Genomic DNA, 22662 nt, shown 5'->3' on the forward strand with positions numbered 1-22662 from the left:
TGACGTTCTCACGCTGCAGCTTTTCTGATCGTGTCATCGCCCGAGTGACGATTTGTTCATACCACCTCACAGTTCGTTCAGTTTGTCGCTCATTTGCATCTCAAACGTCGTCGAACGCGCGTGAGAACGCGGGAAGTGTCTCATCTCTGCGCCACCTTTCAAATGATGTATCAGTTCTAACAGGTAATAAAGCTGTAAACGCGGCGTCATTTCCCCTTTTCCCACGAGAAAAAATAAGTCTGAACCCAGGCCAGAAAACGCTGGAATGACAGCTGGATTACTTTTTATAAGCCATAATAAAGTCATATAAATAAAAACGTTTTGGATAAAAAAGAGAGAAAAATATTGACGTCATGTTTGTTTGAGATTTCGTTCCTGATAAGGTGAAATAAGTTTCTCTGTTAACACTTTGTGCTGCTAGAAACTGTGAGTTGTTCTCGTTGAACATTTTAAATGCCAAAGAAACACACTGATCCACATGGCGCGTGCCTGAAATAACACCTACCCGCGCCAGGTTTGCAAGATCAGTCAGTTGGCGTGAATAAACCTCAGTGAACATCTACAACAGTGACTTTAAGTGACGTGTGCATTTTCCATTTTTCCATCTTGAGTCAATGTGAATAAACTAAATAGTTTAGCCTGATTAAATTAGATGAATGCAGACTTACACGTGAACCTGATGTGTTTTAGAGAACATTTTCTTGTTTTCATGTCATACAACATGATTGGCTGTATGTTTGCATCGTGATGCTCATGCTGACATCTCCACCTCTTTCCTTCACCAAATCAGTAAAACCCTACCTGTCTGCTTTTCAATGTGAAGTGCAGCCTTTGTATAACAACATGCGACCATGATGTGAAAGGGAAAGTAATTCCCTCCATAGGCAGATTTATAGAAAATAATCAAAACCTCCCCAAACATCACGTGAAAAAACATCATGAATTCTTCTAGTATTTATCTATTATTCTTTCCAGTCGCCTTATTATTTGTCATGATTATGAGGGACTTATTCATTGTATGTTTTCTTAAACATTGCTTTTGTTCGAAAAGGGAAAACAAGAAATTACGAAAGAATTAGAAGTTAATTCAAATAACAAACTAAAGGATCCTTTTTATTATTTGCATGAAAAGTCACTTTATTACATGTATCAGAGCAAATCTGACCTCTTTGTGCAACCATGCACACGTTTTCTTTTAAATGTTATATTAATATTTCTCCACGATTGTTTCCACAATGATCAGAATACAACCTGCCGTGATGTCAGCACAATGTCAATATATACAGTATTTCACAACATCGTCTCAGTCGGGTTGTTATATCACCGTTCTGACTGCGCCGTGGAACAACAAAATGTACAAGGAACAAACTTCTCCCTCTCCGGTCAAACATATAACAATAATTTAGACAAAGATGAGTTAAAACTGGGAGGGAACATCTCCAAGAGCTGCTGTGTTTTAATTTAACAGGAACAAATTAAACATTTTAAAAAGTTAATTAAAGGAACAGCTCGCCCAAAAATACAAATCCAGTCATTATCTAATCACCCCCCCCATGCTCACACGGTGTTTCAACTTTCTCCCAAACGACTAAAGTATCTGAAACCTTCTTTGAAAGAATAAAAACAAAACAATGTAAAAAACTGAAAATGGCTCCATACAGCTCTGGTGTCGTCCTGGAGTTCGCAAGCATAGAAAGAGTGTGCTAAAACATTTATCTGAGCAGCCACAGTGACGATTCTGTCTTAAAAAAAAGTGTGAATAACGTCTTTTAAACCAGTTTGGGATCACGAGGCTTCCGGAGATTTGGACCAAGCTGGACGAGATGTATGGAGCCGCTTTTTTAAAATGTTTTACATGAAGTCTCCAGCTACATCCAGTTTTAAGGAGAACCGCTGCCACGCTGTCCTGCTGTGAAGCTCCAGAAATGATTTATGGATAACGTCTGAATTTTCATTTTTGGTCGAACTGTTCCTTTAAGGTCCCAACGTGACAGTCAATCGAGGGTTGGGCTCTCTTCAGCGTTGGGCTTTCTTGTAAGCTTTTCTGTTTTTTCTCATCGGGCTTAACAACAAAATACACTTAATTCTACAACAAACTCAGTGCCTCTCTGTTAACACGGCTTCATTTTAAGTCATCATCTCCCTCACACGTTCTCACTGGCTGACAGAAAAGGCAAGCGGACACGCTGTCGCCTCTCCCTGCTCTCTACAGGGCCGTTTGTGTGGAGTCGGCGGCGTTGTTTAACCTCTCACCTCTGGATTTCTGCTCTGAACTGACCGAACTCACCGCTGTGTGTTCTGCTCTGCTGTGACTGCTGCCGTTTGCGACCGGCGGGCGTTCCGGCTGGTTGGCGGCGTCCGTGGGAGGGGAAACGACCACTCGTTCTATGGGCTCATTGGCTGTTCTGTCTGTCACGATGATATAATTGGGCTCTGGCTGGTGGTTGCTGGAGCGACGCTGCAATGCATGCTGGGTGCAAGAGAAGGAGCGCTGCCGGGGGGCGGGCTGCGGCGACAGGAAGTGAGGCGTCGCAGCTCTGGGGACTTCCTGGTGGTGCCTGTCGCGGTCCTCGTCTTCCGAGGTCACCTCCTGTAAGGTGCTGATTGGCCGAGGCGAGCGGCCCATGATCCTTGGAGGGACCAGCGCTGTTGCAGATTGGTTGAGCTGTGGCCGCCAGTTCTGAGGGGCGGGGTACTGCACGCGGCTCATCGACCAATCACTGGCAAGACAAGAAAGCCATCACAACATTAGACTGAAACACAGTAACGGGGTTGAAGGTGCATGTTATTCTTCCACGGCGACCTGAACACGTACTTTTGTGGAGGCGGCGTCATATCTCGATGCGCTATGATCCCAGAGAAGGAGGCACTTCTTCCGGGCAGGCCTTGTGATCCGACCCATGGCGAGTACATCAGAGCGCGCTCCTCCCACATCATGTCGTTGGTCGACTCCACGGCAACGGGCCCTCTCTGGATCTGGTGAGCCAGGAGGAGCTCCATGACCTGGTGATGCATGCCTTCTCTGGCCATGTCGATCGGACGGCGTCCCCTGCGGTCGTGCAGCTCCAGGTTGGCACCGTGAAGGAGGAGGAGTCGGGCTGTATCATAGCAACCATGGACGGCAGAGAGGAAGAGCGCTGTCTCACCCTGTGGGAGAAACAATCATAAACATAAGGATACCTGGAGGGTATTTCTCACAGTATTTATGCACAAGCGTGGTGATCTGTCCGATCAGAACTGACCTTGTTGTCTTGCAGGTCCACAGCAGCCCCGTAGCGAATGAGCGTCCTTGTTAGGGAGAGGTGGTTTACTGAGGATGCCCAGTGCAGGGCTGATCTCCCTGAGAGAGACAGTAGTGTGAGTGGAGGGGAGGTCAGGGGGAAGAAGGGAGGGAGTAAGTCAGCCAATGAACAACCATTACACAACAGAGTCGAGCCCAGGTGGTGAGGAGAGGGAGGATGGAGGGACGGGATGTGGAGGTGAAACAGTTTCAGCCGAAATGAGAAAGAGACGGAGAAAATATCGTGGTGCAAGAAGAGGAAGACAGAGAGAGGCAACAGGAAGACAAGCAGCAAAGTTAATCCGTCCGTCAACACGAGTTTGAGCACATTAACTTTGGTCGGAGTCGGAGGAGGGCAGCAGGGGAGCTGGAGGAGGAGGAGGAGGAGGAGGAAGAGATGGAAGCAATGGAGAGATGAGCACAGGTCGAGAGAGGAGGGACACAGAAGGAGGACGTGAGAGAGACGGGGTAAGTTACAGCAGTCACTTCAGCCCCTCAGTGTACAGGTGTCAGAGAATCATGTGAGTTTTCTCCAAAGGGTTACAGGTCAACTTTGTGAGAAGGTTGATTTTTGAGTCTCAATCCCAACTTGCCAAGTTCTGATGCTTTGTTATGGTGGCCGACGGGACCTACAGGTGGACCTTTAACCCAGTCATGTGTTTGATTTAGATATGGCTTGTGGACAGGGAAAGGGTTTAAGACAATATACTGAATTTATGACTAAAATATCTAAACATATATTTGGAATTTGTTGATGAAGGTTCTCAGCAATCTGGCTCATGGTTAATCTAAGTGTTGTGTCGTAGGCAACTGGACGTCTCTGCTTCTGATCCATTGCTGCCATTACACTTGCAGGGAAATGGCTGAGTTTGTAAAGTGAATTATGATGATGTTTTCTAACATCTGGAGAAGAAGATTTGTAGGCCAGGACCTCTCGTGCAGCTTCTGTGATCTAGGTAATATTTTCGATTAACTGTGCGGCCCCATGAAAACGCTACGTGACTGAGGTCTGAGGCTGAGCCAGACTAACATTAGTAACTGTGACAGTGATGCATTACCAGTATGGTCAGTGTTGTTGACAGGAACTCCTGCTCGCAGCAGCTCTAGGACCACCCTGTCCAGCCCGCTTCGCACCGCTCGGATCAGAACCACAGACCCATCGGGGCCGCACCACTCTGCAGACTGCCAACGCGACCGAACCACCAAGAACACAGACATGCACATAATGTATCACATATTTCATAAAGGTATCGTCCACAGTTTTAAGTTCGGTCTGTTACAACGTGGTCCAAATTAAAATCAAAATCAAGCACTTAACAGATATTTATCGGTCCAAAACAGAACCATATGAGATACAGAATAGAAAGGAGAATGAACTAATACAGCCATAGTAGTTATATCTAAGTCCTGGCTCTGAACAATATGGATAAAATTAAACACTGTGAGAAACAAAACCTAAGGACTGACCTGCTGTGGAGGGCTGAGCAGAGGAGGAGGCATGGCGGTTCTCTCCCATCCTCTAGGTGGAGCTGCAGGAGAACAAATACACATGCATACAAATCAGTCTAACCTGCCTTGACATGCAAATTCCATTTCAGTAAGTGAGTAAAAATGAAGGGATGATTAAAGTTGAGCCCTCACGCTGTATTGCTCTGTGGGGCTGCGAGCCTCCCGCCCGGTAGTGTTTCTGCTCCTGAGTCCTGTGGTCACAGATGGAGGCGTCCTCCTGTCGCCTGGAGCATCGCGCACTGATGTCTTCCATTGAACTCTGGGTAAAGTCTGTGTCACTTCCTATATCCTGGTCCCTCTTGAGAGGTCTGGAAACAAAAGCAACAGTTGTTGTGGCTGAGCACGTTAAGAGACTGCTGTGGTTTGATTCACGACTCACTGGAGAGCTCTGCAACACACCCGAACACAAAGAGTGCAGTCCTGCCATTTAAGGGTTTGTTTTCATAAAAAAACCTTACATGGGTCGGTCGTCTTTGAGGAAATGGGCTGGGACCTGGAACATGGCAGGGATTAGAGAAACCTATTGTTCACTATGGACTAATCCTTCATGTATTTAAAATACAATTAATTAATAAATGAGAATAAAGTTGATCTCCAACTGACATTCGGCCTTTTCAATAACTACACAGGATGAGTTGTAGCTTGTGTTAGAAATAAACCACGTTTGTGCCGTGACATCATTCCTCCAGCAGACAAAACATCCTCCCACGTCTTTCAAAGCGGCTCCTCTCACCGCATTCTGATGGCATCCTCCCCGAGCGGTTCCCTCCTTCTCTTCTTCTCCGCTTCCTTCGCTTTCTTCTTTTTCCTCAAGCTGATCTTATCTTTCTCTCTGCTGGATCGGACCCTCTGCTCCTGGTGGGCTGCGTGCGTCACCAGGGCCTTGGATTTGGGGTCATTGTCGGTGACGGTGGAGCGGTGTCTCACCCTGCTACTGCTGCTTCCCCTCTCCGCCCGCCGCTGCCTCACCCTCCTCACCACCAAGAACACCAGCAGGGGCAGCACCAGCAGCAGCCCGATCGTGATGGCGATCACGGCCCATATCCACGCCGGGGTCGGCTCTTTGAGAGGAAGATTAGAAATGATGTAAACTTTCCATAAATACATACATTCTCAAGTAGTGATGTGAGATTCAACTTACAATAACATAGAACAATAAGAGATGCAACATTTTGTAGTTACTAGATAAACAATTCAGGAACGAATGAGGAACTAACTGCTAGTTAACCATTAGTTAATAAGGAACTTCTTATCCAATCTTGTTGAGTTGTTAATGATTAAGTAATGATTAAATAATTCATAAAAGAGTGAGAACGTTGTAAGAAATCGTGTGCTAAACTTCTTGTTTGGTGAGCCCAGCACACCACTACTGCCCATAAAAGTCATTTCAATGCTTTGTCACTTTTTATATTTGGACCAGATCAAACCAGCTTCATCGGTTGTCGCCCTGTCATTGTGTTTTCATGCTGCGCTCTGACCCTGACCATTAAATGTTTGAACAGCTAAAAGTGAAACGTGCAGCGCTGACCATCAGCACATCTACACACTGGAAATGGAAAAGGTGTTTATGGTGTTTTGTTTGGATGGAATTCAAAGCTGGAAGTGTGTGTGTGGGTGTGTGTGTGTGTGTGTGAGGGAGAGACAGGACATGACAGCTTACCTTTGACTTCCTTTTTCACGGTTTCCTCCTCTCTGTTTCCTATTTCCTCTCGGACACCTCTTATATCGATGACGGCCGTCAGCTTCGGCAGGGAGGAGAACGAGGGAGGGCTCCGCATCCTGACGGCATTCAGGAAACTGGCTGCCTCGGTGGCATAGGGGAAACAGGTAGAGGGCAGACGGGAGCACGGTCTGTTGTCCACTTGGAGGAAAAGGAGGGAGCTAGTAAAGGGCGAGAGGGGGGGAAACGTTAGGTAGGAGCAAACGTCATTAATGAGGGGTCAGTTAGATTGTTGAGGTTTGTCAGGATGAATTCACTTCAGTCATTTGTGAGGAGTTACACCCTCTAACAAAACAAACACCCCTGATATAACTCTGATTTTATGCACATGGATATTAATATGCATGTCAGTCAGTCGGCTAAGTTCGGACTGTCCTACTCTACGTAATGGAGTTCCCCAAGGTTCAGTGCTTGGCCCCCTTTATCTTTCAGTTTAGCTGTGAATCTTTGCCCGACGATGCCCTCCAAACACTACAGTCTGCTTTTAATATTTGATAATCTCAGCTCAAATAACCCAAACTTGCGTTGAATGCAGACAAAATTAAGTTGTTGTTGCTTTCTACTGCTTAGAACCCTATAGAAATGGTGGATGTTGTCACAACAAAAGTAGGTAGGTTTTCCTTGATGAAAATCTCTCTTTTAAAGGGAACTCCACCAATTTTACAAAGTCCGTTGTTAGGGAGTGCAACTGGATATTGATATATATAGCATACAGCTAACATAGCAGCGTAAGAAACCTAAATATACAACTGAACAGTCAGCAGCCAAGTGGCTTTATGGTGAAAGCAAGGGAACTAAAATAGAAAAAGGACCGTTTCATCCCCAAATCTAGCTCTGGTGACATATGGTGACAGCTACTGAAGACTAAAAAACCAACGTATCTACGTCATATGACTTCTGATGAAGAAATGCCTCCAGAAAAGACTCTTCAGAGAGGAGGAGGTTAATTACTGATTATTTTATCAAAATGTTGTTTGTCCCTCAAACTTGTTTGCAGTGTAAAAAATGTACCTAGTTTCTAAAGTGTGTTCTTTCATTTTCCTGGGAAATGTATTCATCAGAAGTCATACGTCTTTGATATGTTGGGTTTTAGTGTGTTTCTCCATGCGTCTCCGATAGACATGAGTACTTCACCGCACTCTGGGAATAAAGCAAGATTTGATGTCATTATCAAAAATTCCTTTTTTTCCTTTATTAGTCCCGCAAAGATAGATAGATCGATAACTTCATTTACACCCCCTTAATGGGAAGGATTTATTTATTCTTCTTTATTTGGTTCCTTTGGCAGAATTCAATACTCTTGAAGATTCTATGGAAAATGACTTCATTGTTAATTGTCTTTTTTCTGATTGTAGCCTTATTTCTTTATATCATTATTATTTCTCCTTACTTCGGTATTGTTTTGTCTGTTTCAAAATATTCCAGACTCTCTGGGACTTAATGGTTAAAAACAACATAACTACACTCACTTCCTTTTTTTTTTTACTTTTGACTCTCCACCTACCCATCGGAGTCATCTGCTGATGCCTGAGTCAGCGTGTTGGCAAGCTGCTGATGGTCCAAATCAAACAAGTTCTTTTCAGTGGCGAGGGGGGCGGAGCCTCGCAGTATGACTGGCGACTGGAGGAGAACACTGGCCGCCCAGAGCAGGGAGCTGTTGGTGAAGGTGCCGCGTTGATGTGGGATTCTGGTGTGAAAGACCAGGGTGCCTTTGGCCCACACGGGGCTCTGGTTTTTGAAGCAGTCGCTGCCGTCCCATCCACAGGGGGCGCTGTCGCATCCCTGCTCACAGTGGGAGTTGCCGTAGTGATCGCGGCAGTACTGGATGTGAGCCGGACTGAGAGCCATGACGAGGAAGGATGAAGAGATGGAAGGAAAAAGACAGGAAATTACAAAATAATCTCAACTAATGGTGTACTTGGTGACTTTCTTTTTGCCCAGAGCTCTGAACAAAGACAAAGAGATGTTTGAATGTCAAACTATTATTTCTAGGGTTCAGAATGAACTTTGGAAGAAAAAAATAATAAATTCTTTAGAGACTCCAAGCAGATACATGTTGAAAAGAATAGACTGAGTTTATTGATCCTAACAGAACAGGTTTCAGGTAAAAGACAATCCATTTAGGTTCCGCCTCCTTCATTATCGTGAGTCTTTCTTCACTCTGCACTACCATTCAGTCACTTACTCTTCACTGCTCCTATTTTTTTTGCACAGTGACAAATCAACAATCTGATTACAATTTTGTCTTTTTAATTGTTTGTTGCACTTTCCTAGGTTTTGTTATGGTGACTGCGTCTTTGTGCCAAAGACAACGTTTTAGTATTTTAATCTTCTTGACACGAGTGTGCGGATTAATGATTATGAACAGAGTTGAATTTATAATATTCAAGATGACTTTCCAACCTTAAGTTACCTGCTATTCTGAGTGTCTCAACCAAGTTTAACATATAAATACACACAAAGAAGAACTATAAAGTACATGTGAACACTGGCGCAAATAAACCAGTGAAAACATGAAATGTTAAGATGAAAATGTTATTTTCCTTTTTGGTTTCATGTCCATGAAAAGGATGAAAGTGTTTTACTTGCAGGGTCCCCGGTCGTTCTCGCAGTCGAAGCCGTCTCGGAGACACTCGGGCTCCATACACTCTTTGTTACATACTCCGTTTCCAAACTTGCCCTTACACTCTCTTCTGACTGGACAATGGCCCCACGGATCACCAGGCGCAGCTGCGGGGAGAAACACATATTAGCGCGCAAAAAAGTTGCAAGAGTGCAAAATGTACTAGTTAAAGTGTTATAATGTTGTATTTGTAGAGGGATACAGACAGTTGCTGAGTGTTTTTATGGACGTTTCCCTTGAATGGATCATATGCACACATGTATGTCTTAAACTGCAGGCGGATTTTATCAGCACTCGCATATGTTAAAGGTGAACAAACATCACTCCCACACATCATATGTTTGCACACTGGGAAAACAAACGTAATCTTAATTCAGACTGTACATTATTTTATCAGGTCTCGCAGTTTCACCCGACCACGCAAACTGTTTTCACTAAGTGTTTTATCGCAGGACCAACTCACCCACATATTCAAACCCCTCATTGTTTCAGGGCATTAGCAACTATTCATAACAATGCAGGTCAAGCCGCGAGCCGATGGGCCCTGATACGGGCCGTTAAAGGGAGCAGGAAACGGGCCCGACATAAACAGGAAGTTTCCAGGAGAAGCGAATAGCAACAGGAAATGGAGTGGGCCGGGCCTTGATAAAGGTCGAAGGTCGTCACCGTGGCGATGAGGAATGTGATGGAGTCGGACAATGGGCTTGGCAGGTGTGTGCGGGATCATAAAATCATAGCATGAAAAAAAAAGGAAAAAAAGGCACGAACAATAGAGCTGAAATTAGACATGTGACGTGTTGAACACTTTGGATTCACTTGATCAGCAAATGGAGCCTCCCTGCTACAGAAGGAACAACAGTTAAACTTATATTTTGATGAATATAAAAGAATTACAACTGTGATTCCAAACGATGGGATGCTGTGGAAAATCAGAACTCCCTCATCTGCAAATAAGCTGTGTTTCTGAGCCCATGTAGTGATATCGTTTCACAAAGTGGTCTCCTCGTCCCCACCTGTGAACGACGAGCTTTCAGTGGACGCCTGTTTCACACCCATTAATGACACCATCACCTGTTAGTTACCAGTGAACCTGTTTACCTGTCGAATGTTTCAAACAGGTGTTTTTGGAGCATTTCACAACTTTCCCAGTCTTTTCTTGACCTTGTTCCAACTTGTTTGCTACATGTTGCTACATAACATTAATAGAATAAGCGTATATTTACACAAAATCAATGAAGCTGATGAGGTAAATCTATATATCAGGGTTCGTACACATTTTTCAAGGTCAAATTCAAGCACTTTTCAAGCACTTTTAAGGGTAATTTTAAAGATTTTCCAGCACCTCACTGCTGGGGTAAAATACTTTTCTACAGGAATATATAAACTCATTATTTTTTCTTCACTTTTTATCACAATAATGTACATTGTATGATGCTGTAAACATCTAAAATTATGTTTCATAATAGCAAAAACTTCAGAAATTAATTATCCAGTCTGATCCCAATTTTGTGAAAGACACAGAGTTATAATGTCAAGCACTTTCAAGCACTTAAACTAAAATCCAAGCACTTTTCAGACCTTGAAAACACAACATTGAAACTCAAGTACTTTCAAGGATTTCAAGCACCCGTACGAACCCTGATATATATATCGTATTTATATGTCAAAAGGATTAGTGAATTATATTCTGTTTGACTTATATTTTACACAGCGTTCAAACTGTTAAGCAAAAACAAAAAAAGTTTAACTTTGGCCTTAACAGAATATTTTCCAATTTAACATCTTATCTGAACAAAAAATAAAACTCACAAACAATATGTCTATTACAGACTGTTAAAAATGAACTAACACATATTCAAAGTGTGTACAGGAAGTGCTACTCAATATATGAGAAAAGTCATACAAAACCTGGCGGGTGCATTTCCCACAATGCAACTTAACAACCGAGTGACATCACTAGAGGGAATTTCTCTGATTATCTGCAGCTTCCTCTGGAGCCACAAAAGGCTTTATACTAGTTTTTTTCTCATGTGCAGCTGTGCTCTCTGGGAGCTGTTAGCCGCGTGTGTTAATGTGTTAAATGATTAAAATTGGTGGAGTTACCCTTTAAAGTAGCTCCTTACAAATGTTGCTTAATTTAAGACAGCTCAGAGATCAGATCACAGATCAGATCACAATTTTTCAAACTGGTTTTCGGATTACAGACACAGGATGCAATTTCACTCCACATTAAACAGGTGAGGTGTCTCATGTATGTGCAAAAGAAAGATACCAATTTTTAAAGAAATCACCGAGAACACTTTGAGCATCTTCATGGCTCAAAGATGTAATGATATTTTTAAAAACAGGGATCAACAAAAAGGGACCTTTTTCCCTTTTCTTGACTCTAATTTTCTTACTTTCTAACTTCATATAAAATAGAAAAACAACAACAAATAACATAAATGTTCTGTGTCCCTTCTTGAGGACGCTTCTAAAAAATAAAAGTGAACACGGTTGACTCACCGACACACGTCCAGCTCAGTCCCAGCAGAACAAGCGTCCTCAGAGCCGACATCTTCAGGTCACCAGCTGTCAGCCTGTCTGTCTCTGCTCAGCAGTCCACAGTCCAGCTGTTTGGTAAACCTGCGTCTGATCTCGGGCAGCTCAGCCGGGACTCACAGGGTTTTACACCGTTGTAAAACTCCGTGGTGTCCCTTTTACTCCCGCTGTTCACAATGAACCGTTAACTCTGAGTGAAGTCGCCTGATTCCATCACCGCCGCGGCCGCCGACACCTTCCAACACCACCACCACCACCACCCAGCCCACTTTGTTCACTCGCTATTTTTTTTTTTTTTTTTCAGAGGCCCTGCGGATATCTGGACAACTTCCTGCCACTGTGTGGAGAAGAATAGGAGGGTGATGACCGTATGTGCGTGTGTGAGTGCGTCTCAACTTGGGAGAAGAAAAAAAAAAAAGCCCCACAATATAAGAGAGTCAGCTGCTGGAGGAGCCGTTATTTCAATGTGTTAAATGCTGTGCGGGGGAGTGACGGGACGGCGTGGTTTGAATCTGACCATTAGAAAGACACGCATGAACACACGCACAAGGTTTGTCCTGCTGCTGAGTTGAAAAAACTTAACTGAGTGCTCGGTCAACTGCTTCTGTTACTTCTTCTTATTTAACTCACAAAAGAAAACATTTGGATGCCTAAGTGGCTCCTTGGTCAAGCAGAGTGAAAGAAAAAAAGTCCTTTAACGGCGTCTGACTTTGACCTAGACGAATATGCTCTCGTATTTTTTTCGCACACATATTATGACATATTTTAGTTTCAGTCCTGGACTAATAATGACAACTGGCATAGAATCCCATAAGACCATATGCTCTAAACTTGCTGAACGGTGACGTGCATTTAGAATGTCTGAATTATAATAAGTATCGTCTGTAGAAATAGCCAATCTTCTCTCTGCTGGTCTTGTTTGCTCAAGTAGGTCACAAAGAGGCATCAGTGAGACGTTGAGTCTGTTTCCTAAATAGTTTAAAGTTCCTTGTGGTTTGTTTAAAGGAAACCTGTTATGCCTTTTCATTTTTTTTTCCTTTCCTGCTGCGTTCAATGGCTCTTTTGAATGTTAAAGGTCCTGAGAGTTGACAGAAGCTCCTCTTTCCCACAGAAAACACAACTCTGAACGTCCTGCCTTCAATTCAAAGACATCACCGTGTCACACGTTTGCCTAATTTCATCCTTTCTTCATGGTAGAAGCGAAGACAACCGTAAGCTGAAAACACCACAGAGCCGACCTGAGACGCGGTGAGCGGTGCCGGCTCAGGCGTGTGTGAGACGACCGACCAGAGTTAACAGAGTTACTCAGACAAGAGGGGGGAATACAGTGCTGTATGTGTTTATGAGCATCAAACCATCAACATGTATTGTAGCAGGAGCACACAATCAAACGACGAACCTGAATATGAGCACAGCATGTCTCCTTTATGTAAAACAACTGCATCAGCATAAAAACAACTGGACTGTGAGCCTGGAAGAAAGCAACCACAGTCTATGCTTTGCAGGATTTAATGAAATGTAAGACCAAGTACAGTCACTTTGGCAAAGACTTCAATATAAACTTTCCACAAGACGTATATGATCATGTTGTAAATACTGGAGTAACACACAGCTCGTCCATTTTTGTCCTTTATCTCTTTTTCTTTTTTTACTGGTTACCGGTTTTCTCTGGCGATGGTCCCGCCGCTCCTCTCTCCAGGCAGTATTCCTCCCACAGCTCATTAAATAAGTTTCCAGTCGCGCCGAAAGAACACCCTTGATCCTTTTTAGGGTCGCATAATCCCAAATCCATCTTTTTAAATACGGCACAGAAAACCTGCCGTGAGAGCGGCGCCTTCGTCTTCTCTAAGCAGTGGTTGTAGTAGTGCCGGTACACCTCGGACATGTTTGAGAAGACCGGCTCCAGGTAGAGCTTGGATATGGCCGTCCCGCAACAGTACGAGGGCACTTTGGGTAAACTCTCGAGGAACTCCTTCAGGAATACGTGCTCTGAAGCTTTACGGGACTTCCTCTGTGTTCGCCTCTTGCCGTTTTCCTCCGAATCGTCCTGCTTGGATGAGTTCTGCGCCCAGTTGAGCACCGACCACTCTCCGACCCCCAAAGTGGAGAGGAACATCTTTTTGCAAACTTGTCTTCTGTCGCTGCCGGCTAACAAATGATACCGCATCGAGACGGATCTTCTCGACTGAGTCCAGGGTGCTCGCGTTCGTTCCACCGGGTCGCAGTCGACTAACTCGGCCACGTGGATCTTTCTCTGAGGCCAGTTCATGCGCTGCCAGAAAGTGGTGAACAGCTCGTCCCTCATCTCTTCACTGAAGTCAGCGCAGAAGCGGTTTGATGCTCTTTTGCAGGCGCTGGACGTGCATCTCGGCCCGATGGCCCTCTGAGCTTTGGTTATGGTGATACCGTCTTTCTTCCGTTTGCTGACGTAAGATTTCCCCTCCATCCGAAGTTGCTTCTGTCGATTTTGCTTCCATGTTAGCGGCCGGGCGACTCTGGATTTCTTTCTGGGAGGCCCCTCTGGTTCTGGTTCCGGTGGCATTCAATCGTTTCGCAGAAAAAGGCAAAAGAAAAACAACAACAGGGAAATGTCATTAACATGGGTGAGGTATTAATGTGATACACTTACAAACACTTGTGTCGTCAGTATCCAAACATCTTTAAATAGTATCTTGCCTGCGGACACTTCCCAAGAACCACTCTGACGTGCAGCAGGGGATTTGAACCAGCAACCTTCCACATACAAGGCGACCTGCGCTACCTCCTGATCTACAGCCGCCCCTTTGCGCTTTCTCGCTCTCTTTCCGCTGAAACAGACAAATCAAACAACCACTCACCTTGCGTATCTTCCATAGTATTACTGACTGTGGAAGAAGAGGGGTTCTGTCGTGGGCCCTGAGGGACAGCCTGCCTCTTCTCCGGCCTGTTTTCATTCGATTCACTGTTTTTCGTTCCTGCTTTCTGCGCCCAGTTGAGCACGGACCACTCTCCGATCCCCAGAGTGCTCAGGAACATGTTTTTGCACACTTGTTTCCTCTTGCCGTCCACCACCAAGTGATAGCGCAGCGAAACCGATCTCCTCGACTGCGATCCCGCCGCTCGAGATCTTTCCACGGGGTCGCAGTCGACCTGTCCCGCCACGTACTGTTTTCTCTGAGTCCAGTTCATGTGCTTCCAGAACTCGTCAAACACCCTCTTCCTGGCCTCCTCGTCGATTTCATTGCACAGCCGGTTCGACGCCTTTTTGCAGGCGTTCGAGGTGCACCTCGGTCCCACAGCTCTCGGCTGCTTTGTCACCAACTCGCCGTCTTTTTTGCGTTTGCTCGCGTACGCTTTGCCCTCCATCCTCAGCTGTTTCTGCTTGTTCTGCTTCCACTTTGATGGATCCGCGTGTTTGGCTTTGGGTTTCTTTCTGTCAGCCCCTGCTTTGTCCAGACGAGTGTTCCCATTCTTTGCAGCTGTAGGAAGGAATGTTGAAATAATTGGATCAATTATTGGGAGCAGCAATCTGAAATAAACAGACTTCAGTTATCCAAGACAAAACACTGGATACTTACTGGTATCAGCACCCAGAGGACCTGCGTTTGGTGAAGGAAACTGGGGGATCATCTGCGGCTGTGCTGTCATCACCGAGTGGGACCTTTTATTGGACGCTCCATCAGATTTCCTGCTCGCATCACCGACTTGCAGAGGGTCTGAATAAAACACACACATCTTGTGAAGACATGTCAGTGATACGGAAGTGTATTTCTGCCGCGCCAGAAAAAAGAAAAATGGATCGGTATCACTTTTGACAAGATGTTTAAGTGATGTCAAATTACTCCAAAATGCAGACTTAATCATGTTACAGCAAGAACCTTTTCTTGTCGAAACGATAAACTAATTATCTTGTCATAATGTGAAAAGTTTTAAGTTATAATATGGTAATTTATTACAACAAAGAACATGTGACCTTACTAGATAGTTTCACGCTGTATAATCACCTTACAAAGTGAAGCGTTTCACGTTATAACAATGTAAGTTATCACGTTATAACAGGCAATGTTTTATGTCAATAAAGTTCATTGTTATAACAAGAAAAGTTATAAAGTGTGCACGTTGTAATAATATGAAAAACATTTTATCACATTTTCATGATGTGTGACAGTGATTCATTGTTCTGGCCTGCGCTGCCTTACAGAAACTGCTGTGTTTCTTTAAAGGAACAGTTCAACAAAAAAAATAATTTAATTCAGTCATTATGTGCTTATCACCGCGCTGGTGGAAAGTCGGGGAAAGTTTCGGAGTCCACAAAACAATTTTGGAGCTTCAAAGCAAAACAGCATCGCAGCATTCTCCTAAACAACTGAAGTAGATGGCGACTTGAAAACAACTGAAAATAAAGATAAAACAGCGCCTTACATCTTGTCTGTCGCAATCCACTAAGTCATCGGGAGCCATGAGATCCAAAACTGATTTGTAAAGACGTTATTCACATCCTTTATAAGACCAAATCTTCACTGCGGCTGCTTATTTAACGGCGCACCCTGTCTGATTTCAGTGCTTCCACACTTGACTAACGCTGGGGGCCATTTAATATCTTCTTTCAATTGTTCTTATTTACTCATTTACACAAATCCCCATCTACATCAGTTGCGTAGGAGAACGCTGCAGCGCTGTATGTCTGTGAAGCTCCACAAATGTTTTGTGGATGACAAAATTTCACCTCACTTTTTTTCCCCCCAGGAGGTGAGTAGCTAATGCCTGAATTTTTAACGTTTGGGGTGAACTTCTCCTTTAAACAGCACCACAGTACCTGAGCTCACCTGGTGGGATGTGGTGCAGCCCAAAGGTCTCAGTGACTGTGGGTCTGTGGACAGGGGGGTCATTGCTGGGCTTGGGATGGAGACCAATATCCTCCATTGCTGCAATGGCTGAAAAAAAGACAAGACACATGTTGTTGTTGTTGTTGTTGTTGTTAGAGATTAGCATCAAGCATGTTTGTCCATCCACACCTTTAAACCAATAACATAACACACTGCACATCCATATTTAAACGTCAGACAGCAAAGCCATGTGTCTAAATCCAGATGTGGGAGGAAGAAGGCGTCACGGGGCCTGACACTGAGCGATAAGGTGAAATAAAACTGCTCATCACGTCTCATATTTCGCAACCTTTATAAGCTAATATCAAGCTAAACTAAACTACGGCAGCCCCGGTGGATTGAAACGACACGTATTCTCGCTTCGCTTACATAGTGTTATACATTTGAAAACGTCTCGTAGACCCGTCGGTTCCATCCAGACCAGATCACAAGTTTTTCCCTCCTCCTCCTCCTCCGGCTGTTTACTCCATCACGTCCCTGACAGCGAAACACAACATCTGTCCGCTCAGTTAGCTCCGCTCGTCTTCAGCTACGGATCCTCAGTGGGAGCTCCGCGGCTGGCTGCTGCCATGTCTGAGCATGCGCACTGGCGTTCGGGGGGCAGAAACCATGAAGTTAGTGTGTCACTCACTTGTCAGATTTAAAGAGAGAAGAAGACAGGGTTGTTGCACAGTGGCGGGAGAAGAACTCACATCCTGTACTTTAATAAGGCTGAAGTACTTGATTGAAAGTAAAAGTCCTGTTTTTAAAACCTTGTTTGAGTACAAATGTGTGTATCATCCCTGTTAGTTTCTATTATCATATATGATGTTTTTGGATGAATGTCACTGCTGCATTAATGTGCATTTTTGCATTTTACTGCTCTAGATTGATTGATTAGTTTGATTTTTCATGCACATGTAGTGTGCAACCATCACAGGTTTACAAAACACTGAAACTACAGTTCATTACACTTCATCACATTTACATTTTTGGTATTTAGGAATCACTTTTGTCCAAAGCAATTTGCAGTAATTCATACATACATTCACTGATGGCAGTGGCTGCCATGCAAGGTGCCGACCAGCACATCAGGAGCAGTTCGCGGTTCAGACACTTTGACATGCAAGACCAGGGGAATCGAACCAGCAACCTTCTGATAACAAGAGGCCGGGTCTACCCCTGAGCCACAGCTACCCCATTACATTAAAAATATTTATATAAACATTCTGCCTCCTCTCACAGCTTGACAAAGAGAGTCCGCTACAAAAAAAAGTTCCCCTCCTGAAGCACAGCTCAAGTTTTTCATAATTGCCCAACCAAAATAATGTTACAGCTAACACAAGGAGGTTTATGATAATTTACTTTGGTTTCAGAAGGAGAATTGTCTCTCTGTGAAAGTAGCAATATAAGAAGTGAGTAAAAGAAAAGCAAAAGTTACTGTTTTCAAAACCTTATTTAAGTAAAAGTATGTGTATTATCAGCAATCTAGTTTGGTCTAGCATGAATAAAAAGACTCGAGTAATATCTTGAGTTTGAACTTAAGTGCAGTATTTGAATGGATGTATAAAACTTAAAGTATCAGTACATGAATGTAAATGTACTTTATTACAAGTAAAAGTTCTGCTTTCAAATGTGTACCTCAGCATTAGCAAAATATATATAAGTAAATAAGGAAAAACTTGCAGAGAATTGGCAGAATACTGATGCATCAATATTACGGCATTTTACTGATTTGTCTGGTTGAGTTGGGGCTTGTTTTAACTCCTTTCGTCAGGATATTTCAGTCCAGTGGGTTCAAACCGGTGTCAGGCCCCCTACAAAAGGTCACAAGATACATCTGACAGCCTGTGACGTCAGTAAGTAACGAGGCAGGAAGCAAGCAAAAACAGAGATTTATGGTCATGGTCATTTCCGTGATTTCTGCCTTATTATTTAAAATAGATTATTTGACCTCTTTGAGCATTAAATGAAGCTGTACGTTAACATTACAGGAGAAATCACTCTTTAGTTGAAATAAAAACAACTCACTGACATCTGAAATTAAACCCTGACAACACAGAAAAGAAGTGATTGTCCGTAATAATAATATTGAGGCGGGGGTGAAAAGAACAAGTTGGTCTCTCTAGGCACTAAATTAGGCTGTATAAATAAAAGGGGGCTTCCCTTTCACTATGAATCTGTCAAAGATGAGTATTGTATTTTTAGAATATACTTAAAAGGAAAGGGATTTAAAGTGTGAGTGATTTTGAGGGGCTAGCAAACAGGCTGCTTAAAATAGTGAGAACATTTATAGCTTTGCTCATCAAATTGTTCTAACATGAAAGCAGAGGGAAGGAAGGAAACTATCAGGCAGTTCAAAGTATCTGCTGCAGGATTCATGGCCTCAGTGGTCTTAGTGGGGTGCAACACAACACAGGGCCGACCAAGCAGAGCAGACAACTATCTGCAACAAAATAGTTAAAAAGGCCTTTAGAGTGAATACACAGAGGAGGTCCAAACAGAAAAATCCAACTTCTTCTTTTTACGATGCCTGCTTTTTAAGGTACACTGCACTATAGCCATCTATCACATTTTAATGGTCTTACACTGTCTTGATGACATACAGTTTGGCCCAAAAACCTTGAGTAATGTTCATATGCAGACAACAACACAAGAAAAAGAAATTTAATTAAAGCTGCAGGCAGAGATGATCAGGCCCTCGCCGCCCACATACGTCGGGCTGTAGATGTCTGCACGTACACGCGTTAATTGGATGTAGTCTGAATTGGTGAAATAACACTGCCAGTGTCCACTATGTGGTGCCTCTTAGCAAAAAGTAGTATACTTGAAGTTCATTTTATTAAGTATGCTTGAGTATAAGTATAAGTGTAGCAAGTATACTATGGACCATGTACTTGTAGCATACTAGAAAGTATACTAATTTAATACTTCTTCGGACTAAATTGGAACATTTTAAGTTTATAAAAGTATACTTTAAGTTTACTTTATAAGGACATTTTAAGTTTACAGAAGTACACTTTCAAGTATACAACAAGTACACTCATCTATATACCACTAGTGTACTAAGTATATACTTTTAGTCCACATTTTAGTTTATCAACATGTAAATTGAGGGGTAGTACCTCAAAGCAAATGTGTGTAGTGAAAAACATTTTTATTCTGCTAAATTAAATGTAAGCACAACTCAAAGACTCAATTTTTTTCTGTACTTGCATCAAGATATTGTAAGTGTTAGCGCTGGTAATGTATCTCTCTAACAAGAGATACACCATTTATTATCATACATGCCCACAGCTTAACGGACGGCAAGTCTCTCCCGGAAAACACCCCTTCACTCACGGTGCCAACAATTTTATCATCTTTGTTAAGTCGACACAGTTTAACCACAGAACAAGGATGTGAATTAACCCGCAACCATCTTACACATCATCTTATTCACAAACACATTCACAAACCATAATTACACCAACAACAACAGAATACCCAAGAGTCTTTGCGCCACAGTCCACAGTATACTAAAGTACAAGTATAAGCTTTAGTATTAAAGTATAAGTCTAAGTATTAATGTACTTAGTCTTAGACTATTCTTTATACTTTTCAGTATAAGCCAAGTATACTTCACTATACTTTTCTTAAGTATATAAAATGTAGTATATAAAAAGTACACTTCAAGTATACTGCCTCAGTTTTAGTATGAAATAAGTATACTTGTAGTACACTTGAATAAACTACTTTTTGCTAAGGGGCCAGAGATCACCCATCAATTATATGTCATGTTGTAGTGTGTGGTGTGGTGAAAACAACCTGTAAATGTCATGTAAATCAGATGATGTTTGTCCGCAATTCTAATGGCTGAGAGTAAGATAGCGCTTCAGTTGCCTTCTTTCAAAAAGTTGTGTGTGTGTTATGTGTGAGAGAAAGTGTGTGTTTGTGCCGCCAAAAATGCGCTTCTTTCGGCAGAAGAAAAACTTCAACTTACAGATACAATAGGGCCTCGTACTGATAGCGCTCGGGCCCTAATAGAATGGAAAAACTTGTCAGAGTAAACTTGAAGTACTTCAGGGTCAATGCATTTTCCTTTGTTAGTGCAATTTAGGCCGCTCTCATATCAGAACCATGTGACAGTTCCAACACAAACATAATGTGATAAAATATAAGAAACATTTTCTTATTTGTGACTGATCAGAATATCACGTCACTGACCTCCTCATGCAATTCCCATGAGTGCGATTGACTCAGAATCAGGATCAGAATCAGAATTCCTTTATTGGTCCTGCAAACGGAGATATCTGCGTGTCACAACAGCCTAATCAATAAACATTAATAAAAGTACAAAATAAACAGTATATAATAAAATGGTAAGAAATAGATTCTTACATATATAATATGTACTAGTGCCCTGCCCCTTTCTGTGACATCATCCCCATGAAGTCATCATTCACATTTAATTTAATTCATTTTATGGTAAAAGTACAGAACAGAATGTTAGCTAACATGTGTGTCTGTTGGAGAGTGTTAGCATGAAGGCATTATCGTGCTGTGTGATGTTAGCTTGTTAATACTAGCATCTTTACAGCTGAATATCTGATTACAGCACAGTTAGCTAACAGGCTCCATGTGTTGTGTGTAATAATGTCTCAGTATGTTAGTATGTCAGCATCTAGAAGGTCATTTTGAGCAGCTAAAGTAGTTTATACACACAATATGCAGCCTCATTGTAGCCTGCACAGAATGGATTTAGTGTGTTTGTCTCAGTTCTTTAACATCATATTACTCGTCTATAAAGCACTAAATGTTCTCAGGATTTAATACATTTGGTTAACTTTTGGTTTACCTTTAAAAAACACATTTATTAAATCAGATTGTAGCAGATTTTATAGTGCAGAGTGATGTGAGACTCCTGAAGTGACGTCATGCACATGGTTATATACCATTCTTTATTATGAAATTATAATCCTGTAAGAAATCCCCTTTTTGCCAGATGTGTCTGTAATCTGATTACATCTTTTTTTTTACCTACTGCTATAATCAGAATATATATACACAAACACACACACACACATATGCATGTAGTCATCATAAAAAAGTACTTCCTCCTCTCTCCAGGTGAACAGTGGGACTTGTCTTCAGCTTCAGGTGGAACAGCTCTGACCTGTATGTTGATCAGACCTGGAGAGGAGAGACACCTGGTCCAACAAGGTCAGTGCAATGGAGGTGCAAAAATTAAAGGCAGAAAGTGTGAGATGTGTCAGTTGCTGTTCATTAATACTCTAAAATCAGTAAATGATTCTAGAGGGTAGTCGAGTCTCATTCACAGGTCGTTGAATACCAACAGTTTGGGTTGGTAGAAGCCACTATAGTGTCTCTGTAGGACACAGCTCTTTAAATTTAGTAGTTTTTTAAATGTTTTTTGTTTACTGAGAGGAAATATAAACAGTCTGTCTGTTTAGAACGCCCGCATTTATTTGATCTCATTTATATATAATATAAATGATATAATCATATTTTATTTAACATGTATATCTCCACTGTTCAGCCACAATATTAAAACAACTGACAAGTGAAGTGAGCATTGATCATCTTGTTACAATCAAATGTTCTGCTGGGAAACTTTGAGTTCTGTCATTTCTGTGGATCTTCTTTGACAAACACCACCCACCCAAACACTGTTCAGACCAACTACACCCCCCATGGCAAAGAACCCAAGGTGTCAAACTGGCCTCCTCACTCTCCAGATCCCAATACAGTTGAGCATCTATGGGATGCGCCAGAACCAACTCCCATCCATGTTGGGGCCCCCATGGATTGAGATCTGGGGAATCTGGAGGCCAGGTTGACACCTTGAGCTCTTTCCCACATTCCTCGGGTCGTTCCTGAGCAGTTTTTGCAGCATTGCAGGCGCGTTGTCCTGCTGGGGGGGCACTGCCATCAAGGAGTGCTGCTGCCATGAGGGGGTGTACTCGGTCTGCAGCTGTGTTTGGGTGACTGGTATTTGTCAAAGAGTCATCCACATGAATGCTAGGACTCATGGTTTCACAGCCGAACATGGCATTGGAACACTATGATTCATGTTATTTTTTTCACTTGTCACTGGTTCTAATGTTGTGGCTCTCAGTGTAAACACATGTTAAATGCTTTTTAC

The 22662-nt window shown here is 42.7% G+C and overlaps 2 protein-coding genes across 3 annotated transcripts; both read right to left on the minus strand.

Annotated features, from left to right (window-relative positions):
- Positions 1-1086: 1086 nt before the first annotated feature.
- Positions 1087-12895, minus strand: notchl (notch receptor, like). The gene is made up of 11 exons (XM_030394796.1): positions 11638-12895; positions 9095-9239; positions 8014-8346; positions 6450-6670; positions 5523-5850; positions 4922-5097; positions 4748-4809; positions 4339-4462; positions 3243-3340; positions 2816-3147; positions 1087-2720 (listed from the first exon to the last, which is right to left on the minus strand). The coding sequence occupies exons 1-11, from the start codon at positions 11687-11689 to the stop codon at positions 2207-2209; spliced, it is 2385 nt and encodes a 794-aa protein (XP_030250656.1). The 5' UTR covers positions 11690-12895; the 3' UTR covers positions 1087-2206.
- Positions 12896-13166: 271 nt separating this feature from the next.
- LOC115567881 (uncharacterized) lies at positions 13167-17126 on the minus strand. Of its 2 annotated transcripts, none has more exons than XM_030394797.1 (5): positions 16908-17126; positions 16479-16586; positions 15231-15368; positions 14511-15131; positions 13167-14199 (listed from the first exon to the last, which is right to left on the minus strand). In XM_030394797.1, the coding sequence occupies exons 1-5, from the start codon at positions 16951-16953 to the stop codon at positions 13322-13324; spliced, it is 1791 nt and encodes a 596-aa protein (XP_030250657.1). In that variant the 5' UTR covers positions 16954-17126; the 3' UTR covers positions 13167-13321. The 2 variants fall into 2 exon arrangements, with proteins under 2 accessions (XP_030250657.1, XP_030250658.1); XM_030394798.1 differs by lacking the exon at positions 16908-17126 and adding an exon at positions 16668-16863.
- Positions 17127-22662: the final 5536 nt, after the last annotated feature.

The sequence above is a fragment of the Sparus aurata genome, chromosome 17 (genome assembly GCF_900880675.1).
Source record: "Sparus aurata chromosome 17, fSpaAur1.1, whole genome shotgun sequence".
NCBI classification, from domain to species: Eukaryota; Metazoa; Chordata; class Actinopteri; order Spariformes; family Sparidae; genus Sparus; species Sparus aurata.

Coding starts and splice junctions, on each gene's coding strand:
- notchl (XM_030394796.1), bottom strand. CDS start 11,689: ATGTCGGCTCTGAGGACGCTTGTTCTGCTGGGACTGAGCTGGACGTGT. Junction 6,671..8,013: donor TCAGCAGATGACTCCGATGG/GTAGGTGGAGAG, acceptor GCCCTTTACTAG/CTCCCTCCTTTTCCTCCAAG. Junction 4,463..4,747: donor TGCTCAGCCCTCCACAGCAG/GTCAGTCCTTAG, acceptor TCGCGTTGGCAG/TCTGCAGAGTGGTGCGGCCC.
- LOC115567881 (XM_030394797.1), bottom strand. CDS start 16,953: ATGGAACCGACGGGTCTACGAGACGTTTTCAAATGTATAACACTAT. Junction 15,132..15,230: donor TCCTCTGGGTGCTGATACCA/GTAAGTATCCAG, acceptor TCCTTCCTACAG/CTGCAAAGAATGGGAACACT. Junction 14,200..14,510: donor TACTATGGAAGATACGCAAG/GTGAGTGGTTGT, acceptor CACCGGAACCAG/AACCAGAGGGGCCTCCCAGA.